This window comes from Chelon labrosus (genome assembly GCF_963514085.1).
Source record: "Chelon labrosus genome assembly, chromosome: 4".
NCBI classification, from domain to species: domain Eukaryota; kingdom Metazoa; phylum Chordata; class Actinopteri; order Mugiliformes; family Mugilidae; genus Chelon; species Chelon labrosus.
In genome coordinates, this window is record NC_140340.1 from 16,510,331 (window position 1) to 16,524,941 (window position 14,611).

General features: G+C 41.9%; 1 protein-coding gene across 1 annotated transcript; it reads right to left on the reverse strand.

Annotated features, from left to right (window-relative positions):
- Positions 1 to 6,733, reverse strand: LOC311486798 (elastase-1-like). The gene is made up of 7 exons (XM_084542808.1): positions 6,660 to 6,733; positions 6,342 to 6,436; positions 6,124 to 6,224; positions 1,230 to 1,355; positions 836 to 972; positions 593 to 735; positions 1 to 294 (listed from the first exon to the last, which is right to left on the reverse strand). The coding sequence occupies exons 1-7, from the start codon at positions 6,697 to 6,699 to the stop codon at positions 115 to 117; spliced, it is 822 nt and encodes a 273-aa protein (XP_084398934.1). The 5' UTR covers positions 6,700 to 6,733; the 3' UTR covers positions 1 to 114.
- Between the last annotated feature and the right edge of the window lie 7,878 nt (positions 6,734 to 14,611).

The following is a 14,611-nucleotide window of genomic DNA, read 5'->3' on the forward strand; positions in this document are numbered from 1 at the left end:
AAGCATGAGACCAATAGATGAACACAAGGTATTCGTGTGCTGCAGCATGGACGACTCTTACGCCATGATCTGGAAAACAGAAGTGAAAATATGTATTTTTCATAGACTCGTGTATTAAACATCAAAGATGTGCTTCATACTAACCGAGTTCATCCATGAAGTATAGGCAGAGATGCGGGTGAAAACAGTGGGCTTCTGGTAGTAATTGCATTGCTTTATATACCCAAAGCTGACAATGCCATGGACGTAGTATTTTCCATCAACCAAGCAGTTCAGAGGGCCACCAGAGTCATACTAATAGAAAAAAGATTGAAGAGACAAATAAAGTATTTATCTCAGGTGGCATAGGCTCCAGCAGACCCCGCGACCCTTAACTGGAATAAGCGGGTACAGAAGATGAATGAATGAAAGTATTTATCTGTCTATCTGGTTCTATCTATCTATTTATCTCTCTCTCTCTCTCTGTCTATCTATCTATCTATCTATCTAAATCTCTTGTTTGACATTTTTATTCCAATTTGCCAGTGTATCACTTCAAAGGACACAAAATTAAAAAATCTAACAAGTAGAAGTAATATGAGCCTATACTTACTTTGCATCCAGACTTAGCTCCACCTCCGGCGCACACCATGGTGGTCTTCACAGAGCTGCCCCACCAGCCGGAGCTGCTGCAGGTCTTGTGGTCCACCACAGGAAGGTAGGCCTTCTTGAGCTGAGCAGACAGGCTACCACCAGCTGATCAAAATGAAAGACACGTCAGGTTACACTGAGTATTACAGAGAAGACCCGAGCGCGGTATTGACTTCGTTGTAGAGGGATCGTGCGATCGACTCACTGGAGGTGAGTCCCCATCCAGTGATGTAGCAGAGGTTGTTGTGGGGCAGGACCTGGCCAGAGGGAGGCAGAGAGGCCAGCTGGACGTAGGTGTTCAGAGTGACATCAGAAGAAAGTTTCAGCAGGGCAATGTCATACCTAAGGTAGAGAGGAAGCAAAAATACTTTCATGAGATTTTTTTCCTGTAGCTTAGACCGACACTGCCTTCAGGTCACATTAATGAAGACCCCAAATCAGCAGATCTGCTCAGATGATATTGTCTCAAATGAGCAAAATGTAAAACTAACTGGAAATCCCTACTAGCAAAACTGTCTTTAAAATAACACACTTCTCTTTTAGACTCTAAAAAAGAGCATTTAAATTGAATGAATATGAGAAATAAAAGCAATACTCACCCATTGGCCACGTTTTTAGAGTTCCATTTGGGGTGGATGTAAACATTGCTGACTTTCCTGACCTGCTCTCTGCCGCTGATGCTGTAGAGGTCATGATCCCCAAGAACGACGCGCCACGTCCTTGCCCTGCAATGTTCCAAAGAGAGACACAATACCGGTGACGATCAATAATTAGCTTCGCTTGAAAATCAGAATCAGAATCAGAATCAGAATCAGCTTTAATGGCCAAGTATGTACACATACAAGGAATTTGACTCCGGCAACTTTCTCTTTAGTACAGAAGCAGTTTAAATAAGTGAGATAAAATAAAATTAAATAAAATAGAATAAGATAAAAATAAAATAAATAAAATAAATCAGAATCTGTACACATAAAATATAGGATAATATATACACCAAACCAGGGTTATTGTACAGTGAGAATATACACAATAGTGCAGAGTTATTGTTTATTGTTCATGTGAATGGTCTCACACTCGGTGACTGCTCAGAGTTCAACAGAGCGACAGCCCGGGGGAAGAAACTGTCCTTGTGACGGGTGGTTTTGGCGTACAGCGCTCTGTAACGCCGGCCTGAGGGGAGGAGTCTAAACAGGTTGTGACCAGGGTGTGAAGGGTCTGTGGTGATTTTCCTGGCCCGCTTCCCGACCCGGGACCGGTTCAGGTCCTGGATGTAGGGAAGATCGGCACCAATGATCCTCTCTGCAGACCTGACTGTTCTCTGCAGTCTGTCCCTGTCTTGCCTGGTGGCGGATCCAAACCAGACTGTGATAGACGTGGTCAGGACAGACTGGATTATTGCAGTGTAAAAGATGATCAGCAGCTCCTGAGGCAGGTTGAACTTCCTGAGCTGACGCAGAAAGTACAGCCTCTGCTGGGCCTTCTTCCTTATGGAGTCTATGTGGGAGGTCCACTTCAGGTCCCGTGAAATTGTGGACCCGAGGAACCTGAATGAGTCTACTGTTGGGACTGTCCTGTTGAGGATTGTGAGAGGAGGGGTTGATGGGGGTCTCTTCCTGAAGTCCACTGTCATCTCCACAGTTTTGGGCGGGTTTAGCTCCAGGTGGTTCTGACTGCACCAGAGGACCAGCTGTTCCACTTCCCTTCTGTATGCAGACTCGTCGCCATCCCGGATGAGTCCTATGACGGTGGTGTCGTCTGCAAACTTAAGGAGTTTCACAGAAGGGTCCCTTGAGGTGCAATCAGTGGTGTAAAGGGAGAAGAGCAGTGGGGAGAGAACGCATCCCTGGGGGGCACCAGTGCTGAGGGACCGGGTGCTGGATGTGAAGTTCCCCAGTTTCACCTGCTGCCTCCTGTCAGTCAGGAAACTGGTAATCCACTGGCAGGTGGAGGGGGGCACGGTGAGCTGGGACAGTTTTTGGTGGAGGAGCTGCGGGACGATGGTGTTGAACGCAGAGCTGAAGTCCACAAATAGGACCCGTGTGTAGGTCCCTGCAGAGTCTAGGTGGTGCAGGATGTAGTGGAGAGCCATGTTGACTGCATCATCTACTGACCTGTTTGCTCTATAGGCAAACTGCAGGGGGTCTAGCAGAGGATCCGTGATGTCCTTTCAGATGGGCCAGCACCAGTCGTTCAAAGGATTTCATGACCACAGATGTCAGGGCGACTGGTCTGTAGTCGTTTAATCCTGTGACAGGAGACTTCTTGGGAACCGGGATGATGGTGGAGCGTTTGAGGCAAGAGGGGACCTCACACAGCTCCAGGGAGCTGTTGAAGAGCTGGGTGAAGATGGGAGCCAGCTGGTCAGCACAGACTTTCAGGCAGGACGGAGACATTCCATCGGGTCCTGGGGCCTTCCTAATCCTCTGTCTCTGAAAGAGTTGACGCACATCCTGTTCGCAGATCCTCAGCGCAGGCAGGGGTTCAGGTACGGGGGTGGTTTGGGGTGCTGCTAGGCCTTTTGTGATGGAGATGGTGGGGGAAGTGAAAGGTGTGAAAGTCCTTTCAAACCTGGTGTAAAAGTCACTGAGGTCCTCTGCCAGGCGGGGGCTCCCCACAGGGTGGGGGGATGGTCTCCTGTAGTTGGTAATGATCTGCAGGCCTTTCCAAACTGTAGAGGTGTCGTTGGCAGAAAAACGGTCCTTCAGCTTTTCAGTGTAGTTCCTCTTTGCTGCCTTGATCTCCTTTGTCAGCTTGTTCCTGGCCTGCTTGTACAGGTCCCAATCCCCACTCCTGTAGGCCTCCTCCTTGTCCTGGCGTAGTCGTCTCAGTTCTGCAGTGAACCATGGTTTGTTGTTGTTGAACGTGCAGAAGGTTTTGGTCTGCACGCACATGTCCTCACAAAGGCCGATGTAAGATGTCACAGTGTCAGTCAGCTCATCCAGGTCTGAGGCTGCTGCTTCAAAGACGCTCCAATCAGTGCAGTCAAAGCAGGCCTGTAACTGCATCTTTGACTCGTCGGTCCATCTCTTCACAGTTTTCACTGCAGGCTTAGCAGATTTCAGCTTTTGCCTGTAGGATGGGATGAGGTGGACCAGGCAGTGGTCAGAAAGTCCCAAAGCAGCGCGGGGAACAGAGCGAATCAGTACGGCTTTGTGAATTCTTATTACAGTAAACCAAAGCAAAAGGGAAAGAACGCAACTTAAACGAATGGCTTTGGTTGTGGTTTGACTAATTTCTTTCGATTAAATTTGTTCTTTTTTAATCAAAGAAATGAATCCCCCTGGTATGTGACAGTTATAAATGAGGCCGTGAAAAGTTTCCTCATACTGCTGATTTAGAGCCACTGAAATAAATCATACTATCATGGTTCTGTGTTTTGATTTCCTGTGTTCATGTTCAGAGCTTCGTTCATGTTTCATGTTTTTGAGTTTCCTGTTTTATTTTGTTAAGTTTGTCCTTGTTTCCTGTCTTGCCTTCTTCCTGTCCTGTGATTTCACACCTGTGTAATTGTCTGCCACGCTCTTTTCACCTGTGTCTCCTCTGCCCTTGTGTGTGCATATATAGTCCTGTCTTTCCCTTTGTCTTCTGTCGTGTCATGCTGTTTTCCACTGTTTCTCTGTGTTCCCTGTGTTTTTCAGCTCCAGTCTTGTCCTGTTACTCTCTTGTCTTTTTTTGAAGGTTTTGATTTTTTTTTTTTTTTTTGGACCTCCTGCCTTATGCAGTGCTTTTTTTGGTTAATTAAATTCATTTTTTTGCCTATTCCTGCCTCATCACCTGGGCCCGTATTCCTAAAGATTCTAAGAATCCTCTAAGAGAGCTCTTATCTTAGCCTAAAAATTCCTAGCTAGGAGTCTTAGCTTAGGAGTGATTCCAGAAAATTCTTAGAGAACTCTTAGCAAGGAATGGACAGAAACTCTTATCTTAGTGAGGAGGTGTGGTTGACCCCGTTGCTAGGTATGAGTCATCATTTCAAGAGGTGTGATTGGTTGATCCTAAAAGCTAGATAAAAATACACTTTTGGTGATAATTGGCCTAGAATGGACGTCAAATTAATAGACTTAATAACAGAATCTAATCTCTATGAAGACTGTATAATTATAAATAATACTTTACATAAAAATAAATAAATAGTACGCTATACTTTAAAAAGTATCCTATAAAATGTGTGATTAAACTCAGTCCACTACCACAGTATTCACATGCTGATAGTTCTATTCATTTGCTTTCATTCATTTACCACACTGGTAACATTTTGCACTTCACCTATTTGGTATTAACAAGAGTAAAATGGCTCAGCTTTCATCAATTTCTGTGATTGCTAACCGGCCTAGAAGAAGCAGTGTTGGTTGGTGTTCAAATCTTCCAAAAACCGAACTGCAATGGAGAAGAAATGAAGTAGGAAACCCAACTGAAGAGGAACAGTGTTTGCTTCTGGATCAACTGGTCAATGAGAATAAAAGTGTTTAGAGACGTAGATTTGGCTCCAAGTCATCACTGCTGCATTGTTGCATTTTTCCTGTTGCTAAATACCTCAGTATTGTGTTGACTTTCATTTCCAGTGATACAGTTGTCCCTCTCTATAACGCGGTTCACCTTTCGCGGCCTCGCGGATTTTTTTAGTGCAATTTTGCATGCTTTTTTTATTTTTATTTTTTTATTTTATTTTTTTTTAACAGCGCATTGTTTTCTGCGTCCTGATTGGCTAAGGGAGAGGCTGCGCGTCGTCTTCTGCGTCCTGATTGGCTAAGGGACTGTAGACCATTGTCAATCAATCTCCTCCGTACGGTGTCTACAGAATTGTTGCAAATGTACATATACAGTATCTTTGATCGCTGGCAGTGTGACTGAAGTGCGGTATGTTTGCAAGTTATTGAGAAAAGTGTATAAAGTGTGTAGTGAGGAGTTTTGCAACCTTAAAACATTTATAATCATTGTAAAAAATAAAACTGACTACTTCGCGGATTTCGTCTATTGCGGGTTATTTTTAGAACGTAACTCCCGCGATAAACGAGGGACCACTGTATTGCGATTGTAACAAGCTTGATTGTCATTCAGTGTTTGGAGAATATCTCTCCTGCCTCTTCTTTCAGCCATTTTCTCCTCTGCTTAAGAAATTCCTAAGCCTCCTAAAAGTCCTCCTCCCTGCTCTTAGCAGATCTCACCTTAGGAGTACTCTTAAGAGCTAAGATTCTTTAGGAATAGCTTTTATCTTTACTAGGAGCTACTCCTAACTTTGAGAGGGAAACGTCATGATTCTAAGAATTTTCTTAGAATTTGGCCACTAGGAGCAACTCTTAGCGCTAAGAATCTTTAGGAATACGGGCCCTGGTGTCCAGCGTTTGGGTCCTAAATCACCCTGAAAATCCATGACACATACCTCATCGTAGGATGTGGACATTTGAGTCAAAGTAATCAAGAGGGGAAAAAATAGCACAAATATTACTAAATATTACACAGTTGAGAAATCTCAAGTCCGTAGTTAATCATTGTTACCTGTCCACGCAGTGAGCAGCGGTCAAAACCCAACCTCTACGAATCAGGGATCCACCGCATGTGTGGTAGTAGCCCTTGCCAGATTTGTACTGAAGGGAGATCTAAAGGGGAAGAAAAAGACCCAGAAAAATAATTTAAACTTGACTTCCTTCTGTACTGGCACATGTTTTTCTTATTCTGAAACTATGGTTGCATTTAAGGATAGATTGTTGCAGCACCTGCCAGGGCCAGGAGTTGGGGCTGGCCACTCCACCTCCTACAACCCTCTCAACCTTCTCTGGGTACTTGACCTGCGGATCCAGCTCAGCCAGCGCTGGTTAAAAACATGAAAAACAGGAGTCTGGTTTATACAAGGATTTCCTCCTATATCTCCTATTTGTTTTTCATCTGCAGAAAAATGACAGTACAGAAAAACACTGGGAGAAGATTAATCTGGAGCTCCTCTGTGTTTCCTAAACTGACTGGCTGGGTGACAGTAAGAAAGTGAAAGAGGCAAACAGAGATAAATAATGAATAGTTACAGTACAGTTCCTTACCCAAGGCTGCGAGACTTGTCAACACCAGAAACCTGAGCATGTCTTCAGCGCGTCAAAAACGTTTCTGCAAGGGACGGGTTCTTCTCGCCAGATTCTCGTCCAGAATGAAGGAAGCCACACTGGTTGACTTTATATCAGTGGATGAGTGGATGGAGTCACAGGAAGCCATGAGACATTTCCCCTTGCTGCATTTATTTTGGGCTGCTCAACTGTTTATGGGAAACTACATTTTTTCAGGTGTAAAGAAAAAGGGAGTGCAATTATGAGTAGCTGACCCTATGGCTGAGTATTATTCTCAATGTTCGCGTGAAGTCCTAAAATGATCATTTGATGAAACAGAATGCAAGTTCTTGTGAATATTTACATCACTTCTTCAACAAAGATACATACATCCTAAAGTGGAGTAAATCTTTTTCCTTCACATCCAGTTTATCTTCATGTGTTGGAATGACTTCAGCTGAATGACTGTGTTGTCAATGTTTCTTCTTCTATGTTGCAGATGTGTTTTTTAAACGGAAATACCGAAAGTAAAGTTCTGCCGTAAAATGACTATGGAAACAAAGCTATTCTTCTGTTTCTTGGCTTTTTCTGTTACTATGTCTATTGCGTCAAACACCAGGGTACAGTCCTTGCAAGTGGCAATGAGTAACATTCGGATTCATTCATTCATTCATTCATTCATTCATCTTCTATACCCGTTTAGTCCTGTTAAGGGTCACGGGGGTCTGCTGGAGCCTATCCCAGCCGTCATCGGGCAAAAGGCGGGGTAGACCCTGGACAGGTCGCCAGTCTATCGCATGGCTAACACAGAGAGACAGACAACCATTCACAATCACATGCACACCTACGGCCAATTTAGAATCACCAATGAACCTAACCAGCATGTCTTTGGACGGTGGGGAAGCCGGAGTACCCGGAGAGAACACACGCACACACAGGGAGAACATGCAAACTCCACACAGAAAGGCCCAGTCCGCCCATGGATTCGAACAAGACACATAATAAAACTGTATAATGTTTGACTGATGTTGATTTTACTCAAAGGGCACAGAATGGGCTATGTTTCATGGTAAAAGGACAGTGTTACAGTCCGACATTAGAGGGGACTAAAGACTAACAAACAAAGGGAACGCGAATATCCTTCCGTCTGTATTTCACAGGATGCCAAAGGATCAGTGCCCAGCATGAAAGAGCTCCTGTGTGTTGCTGAATGTGTGCATTTCTGACTGAAAGATAACATCTTCTGCCTCTATTTATCTCACTACATTATGTTGAATTCATATTAATGTGTTTTTTAAGACATTTGTGAAAAAGAAATTGGGGGAAAAGTTGGATCAGCTTTCATGAACAGACTAATTTTAAAAGAAGAGAGTTTTGGCTTAAATGTAACCAAGGAGCTGCTGCAGAGTTTATACAAACTGTTTTGGTAACTCAACTGTTTAATATAAAATGCAGTGGTTGTGGTAGAGATGTGGGCCTACGATCATCCTCTGATGAACAACAACAACCAGCAGCTGAACTCCAGGGCCCGTATTCCTAAAGATTCTAAGAATCCTCTCAGAGAGCTCCTATCTTAGCCTAAAAATTCCTAGCTAGGAGTCTTAGCTTAGGAGTGATTCCAGAAAATTCTTAGAGAACTCTTAGCAAGGAATGGACAGAAACTCTTATCTTAGTGAGGAGGTGTGGTTGACCCCGTTGCTAGGTATGAGTCATCATTTCAAGAGGTGTGATTGGTTGATCCTAAAAGCTAGATAAAAATACACTTTTGGTGATAATTGGCCTAGAATGGACGTCAAATTAATAGACTTAATAACAGAATCTAATCTCTATTTAGACTGTATAATTATAAATAATACTATACATAAAAATAAATAAATAGTATGCTATACTTTAAAAAGTATCCTATAAAATGTGTGATTAAACTCAGGCCACTACAGTATTCACATGCTGATAGTTCTATTCATTTGCTTTCATTCATTTACCACACTGGTAACATTTTGCACTTCACCTATTTGGTATTAACGAGGGTAAAATGGCTCAGCTTTCATCAATTTCTGTGATTGCTAACCGGCCTAGAAGAAGCAGTGTTGGTTGGTGTTCAAATCTTCCAAAAACCGAACAGCAGTGGAGAAGAAATGTAGGAAACCCAACTGAAGAGGAACAGTGTTTGCTTCTGGATCAACTGGTCAATGAGAATAAAAGTGTTTAGAGACGTAGATTTGGCCCCAAGTCATCACTGCTGCATTTTTGCATTTGTCCTGTTGCTAAATACCTCAGTGTTGTGATGACTTTCATTTCCGGTGATACAGTAGTCCCTCGCTATAACGCGGTTCACCTTTCGCGGCTCGCGGATTTTTTTAGTCCAATTTTGCATGCTTTTTTTTTTTTTTTTTTTTTTTTTACAGCGCATTGTTTTCTGCGTCCTGATTGGCTAAGGGAGAGGCTGCGTGTCGTCTTCTGCGTCCTGATTGGCTAAGGGACTGTAGACCATTGTCTATCAATCTCCTCCGTACGGTGTCTACAGAATTGTTGCAAATTTACATATACAGTATCTTTGATCGCTGGCAGTGTGACTGAAGTGCGGTATGTTTGCAAGTTATTGAGAAAAGTGTATAAAGTGTGTAGTGAGGGGTTTTGCAACCGTAAAACATTTATAATCATTGTAAAAAATAAAACTGACTACTTCGCGGATTTCACCTGTTGCGGGTTATTTTTAGAACGTAACTCCCGCGATTGTATTGCGATTGTTAGCTTGATTGTCATTCAGTGTTTGGAGAATATCTCTCCTGTCTCTTCTTTCAGCCATTTTCTCCTCTGCTTAAGAAATTCCCAAGCCTCCTAAAAGTCCTCCTCCCTGCTCTTAGCAGATCTCACCTTAGGAGCACTCTTAAGAGCTAAGATTCTTTAGGAATACCTTTTATCTTTACTAGGAGCTACTCCTAACTTTGAGAGGGAAACGTCATGATTCTAAGAATTTTCTTAGAATTTGGCCACTAGGAGCAACTCTTAGCGCTAAGAATCTTTAGGAATACGGGCCCAGATTTACAGTGCTAAACACGTGTCAAGGAGGAACAGTCGTGGCATAATAATGTGTGCATGTAGACTATCCATTGGTATTGCAAGTTACAAGTTGTTGATTAATGTTGATTATGATCACCGTCTAAACGCTTCCAGTAACAACCCCGAGGCTACAGAACATAATTCCACTGTAAGCCTTTGATTAGCATTCATGAGGCCATGCAGGGGTGGTATTATAACCGTCAACGTTCATAGTAGGTAGTGTGCAGCAAAGATAGACGAACACAGCTAATTTTAAGCGAGTCGGACAAAATTGTTCCGGCATCAGGAGATGAATTACATTTAAGTCTTTTATTTGTACATGTACATACTTTGTTCACATTGCTCTTCTCTGGGACTGGGGTAGTTTTAGGCCACAGAAACAATAAACAGATATGTTTTACTAGCTGTGCGAGTATTACCAGAGCACAAAGAAATACCAACAGTACCTGTTATCTAACTTTTCTTGTTCCACATATTGATTTACATCCTGGAGCCTCTGAGCAACACTGGCTCATATATTCTGAGCTCTTCCAAAAGAACCCTACAGGTTGAATGTCACATGTGTGCCATAAATCTTTAATATCCCTATGTTATATTTGGTTATTTTAATGATACTTGTAATAAAAGTAATAAAAAGAGAATTTTTTACATTTATTTTGACCAGGAGAAATAAAGTCTTCAGGAACTTTGAGACCGGCAGGCACTGGTGGCGGTGATGGAGTGGAGGTGGTCCACAACAATGGAACCGAAACTGACACGATAGCTGAGGGACGTCAGAGCAGACTTAAATTTTACAGCTTGCAAGTGATTGGTTCAGGTGGCGGGATTGTGATTGGATGAATATAGAAATGAAAGATGGAGCTTACTGTGAAAAATGTGCCTGATGTAGAAGGCAAGCACAGAGAGATAATCTTCCTGATTTAACATTTGCTAAGCTTCATTTCTGTTCAGTTAGTAAGTGTGTGTAAACTTCTATTTTGAGCTAAGCAAGGCAGGCAAGTGTTTTTGCAGTTAAGTTTAACTACAAATGTGCATTTAATATGTGGGGCATGCTCTTTATTACTACTTAACATCCACTACAACAGCCCTGTAATAATGAAAGTACAGCTGGGAGCGTGTGACTAATACCCAAGTATATCCACAAAGACACTGGTTAATATAACCTCCCCACAGGCCCTGCTTTAAACTGATTCACGAATGTTTCAAGGTCGATTTTAACATTCAACACATTAAAAAAAAAAAAAAGTCTACATAAAGAATTAGGGGTGCTGCAAGACATAATGAATAGCCTGACATGCGAAGTCTGTGAATATCTTCAGTCCATTCAGCCTGACTGTCAAGTGTTATTTCCACTTTAACTATCTGCAACAACATGTGTGTGGTTCCCACTATAGGCAGACACTTATCATGCAGCTACTGTAGCCTCTATTAGTGCCCTGTGTGTTCAGTGCAGCCTTTTCCCTCTAAAATAGCACAGGAGAGGCAGCAGAAAGAGTTTCTTAAACACCAGCCAGAGCAATTAGAGCTGACCAGTTTACAAAATCTAACCTTTAATTAGAAAAAGACAACCAAAGCACAAAAGGCTGCAAAATGAATATTCACATTTACTCCAAGATGCCGGCTGTCAGGACTCAGAGTGAGAACATTTGTATTTAAAACAAACAAACAAAAAAAGCCTCTCTTCATTTGCCTGCCACGCCCCCTCACTCTGCTTGTTGGTGTATTCATCCCGTTACTGTCAGTTGCTGGGTGACTCACATGCTTTGCATTGGAAAATGCTGAATGGGGACTTTTGACGGGCATTTATCTGAATGTTGCTGCGTGATTCATCAATTCATCAGTAATGTTCATAATGTGAAATGGCACTTCCAGAGAAATATTAGGGGATGACTTAGACAATTTAAAAACATTATATCAGACATAGTAATTAGGTTTGAAATGGTCATATTTATTTTGAATAGGCTTATTTGTGGGGGTTTTGACCCCAGCCGCACCTCAGGATAGAGTCTGATGCAACACAATTGTCCGTCTCAAGGGTTGTCCATGACCTAGAAGAAGAAAAGATTTTTAGAAGATCATCTGTATATTCATTATAACAATAAATCTCTATACCAATTTAGGGCAGCAACTAATGACTCTTGATAGTTGACTAGTCATTGACTACTGCAACAACTAGTCTGCAAAAAAAAGAAAAAAAACAAGAAAAAAAACCCAACATGCATTCAATGTTAATACTATGGCAGCCTGACAGGGTCTAATTTACTCCGCCATGGTCTCATAATAAACCGAACAGGTTGCCAGTATATCACCAGGCTAACAGAAAAACAGATCACCAATCACAATTATACAATCAACCAATTCAGGGTCATCAAAATCTATTGAAATAGAACCAAGAAAATGAAAATGGTGGAGTGGAGGTGGAACAGTGTAGGATATTATACACTTTTAAATGTCTCGTTAGGGCACCACCTCCTGTAGTAGGAAGAACACGGTTTAAATCAGTTTATCAGTCTCAGTTAAATAATTTGCATATCTGAAGGAGTGAATCCTTTTCTACAATTTGTACCATTCATTCTCTGCCGTAAAACAACATCACAAACAACTTCTTAAGTGTGAACAAATATCTATTTAATAAAGTGGCAACTATGAATAAATGAGGGACTAATAGAATATATGCATGTGTAATCAAATAAAACGAATATGATAAGGTATGGAATAATCACTTTTTGGAGCGATGGTGAGAGATGGAGATGTTTTAAGGTTTAATCTAAAGGGAATGGATTTGATATCTAATCTAATCAATCTTCTCTAAAAGATGTTAGTGGGGAGTTTCAAAGTAGTGACACCAACTCTTTGTCTTAAGCGGTAGGAGCGATTCAGTCTACTTTTGTAGAGTCTTTGCACGGTGATGGCGAAGCGTCGGTGTGACGAGCTGGTGACGATCGCGTCGGGGTGACGAGATGGTGACGAAACGACACTGACGCAGGTCTCTCTTGGAACGGTAGATGGGACTCGTTGCTTGATCTGCAAATCCAAAACGCAGGTTTGCTTGAGAGCGTTTTAGGTGTTCAGTCAAGGGCAGCAGATGACACTTTGCAATGTCTTCGTGTTTGAAGAAAGAAGCCGGATCGTCACGTCTTCTCTGTGTCGTTGCTATGGCAACAGTCTCTTGGTGTCTTGATCCTTCGAAGAGTATCAGAGGAAGACCCAATTCACCTTTGGCTAAGCCACACCCTAGAATGTAGATTGACCAATCACAGCCAAGAGAGCTCCCACAGGGGTCCGACACTTTTTCCACAGCGCTCCATTGACTTTAACGCAGGCGTCTCATATTTTCGGTCTCGGCAGGCTATACTGTCGGTATATATCCAGGGTATGGATAAGCCCAATGATGTGCGCGCAAAACCCTGTGGAGCTAACCAAAACATCACCGTTACAGCTTAAGTTGCATAGTTGTTGATACGCTAGCACACGCTGAAGAAATACAACGTTATACGTGCGTAACGTTAGTCCGTTTGCTTCGTAATAACGATTATAGAAGTGAATGACGTACCCAGCTTTGCATGAACAGTGTTGCTCCTTGATATTGTCAGTCCCAGCCTCCGTCTCGATTAATAGGATATGCGGTGGTTCATTTTTTGACTGACGGTATGCTTTTGCCTCTATTTGGATGCCTTGTTGTTCGTTGCGTTTCACTTGTATGTCCTGAATATAGCCTTCGAACGCATATTGCAGCCCCTTTTGCCTACTTCTATCGGACACTTTATTTGCTGCTTTATAAAAGTTTGACAAAAGTTCAGCAGGAAGAGCTGTCACAGCATAAGCCATGTTGATACCAGAGCCTTATAGATAACCAGAAAACCAAAGCCCAGAAGAGAATGTCGGACGTAGCAACAGTAACTAAGGGGGGCGGGGCTTAGCCAAAGGCCAATTGGGTCTTCCTCTGATATCCCTGGCAAACTTATAAACGATGTTGGTTAGTACTTCGGTTCGTAGAGCATAAAACTAATAAAACTAGAAAAATATTAAAGTCACTACAAAAATTGTACATCGTGGAAAAATGTCCGACGAGAAACAAACAGAGGTTGAGATTGTCGCGGAACAATTTCAAGTTGTTCTTAAAACAAAGTTATTAAGTATAAACTACGTTCGTCAGGAAGGAAAGAGCGAGCTCAAGCAAAAATAAAAGCACAAGTAGAAAAGTGCGGAGAAAGAACGGAGAAAGAACGGAGAAAAGGGAGTGTCTCTCTGGTTTTATGGGTTAATTATTCAGGGCGTGTTTGCGCGCGGAAAGAGAAGAGAACGCCTATTTCTTTGTCTCAAGATGTCTTATTGCCTGATCTTCTTAACCTACTCGATATTATTTAATTTAACCATTCCATCACTCATCATGGTTCGTTAGCAATGTTTCCCTATGCAGTAACAGTCAACATTACAACACGACAAGATGATATATCTGGATGGCAAAATCAAAATAACTCAAAAGCATCAGCAAATTAATAAACTCAAGTTTTCTTCACAGTGACATTTTGCTAATAATAAAGGTTGGAGTTTCTAAAATAACAATCTCAACAGTTATAGCTTACACTAATAGGTTATTATACTAATAACATATCCAAAGTTCTACATGCTTCAACAATGATTAAGAGAAAGAAAATACTTTTAAAGATTCATGTTGATCCATCCTTTCCGTGACAAATTATGTGAATTTGGGCTAGCTTTATCGTATCAAAATCATCTCATTGTGATCCTTAGCCCTTCCTGAACAACAATATATAACTTACCAGGTTATTACAATTTCGATAGTCATATTATCAAACTTAGGTGCTTTTTCAGAGGAAAATGCAGATCAGAGTCTGGTTCTGAGGAAAGGAAGTTATTTACGACCTTCT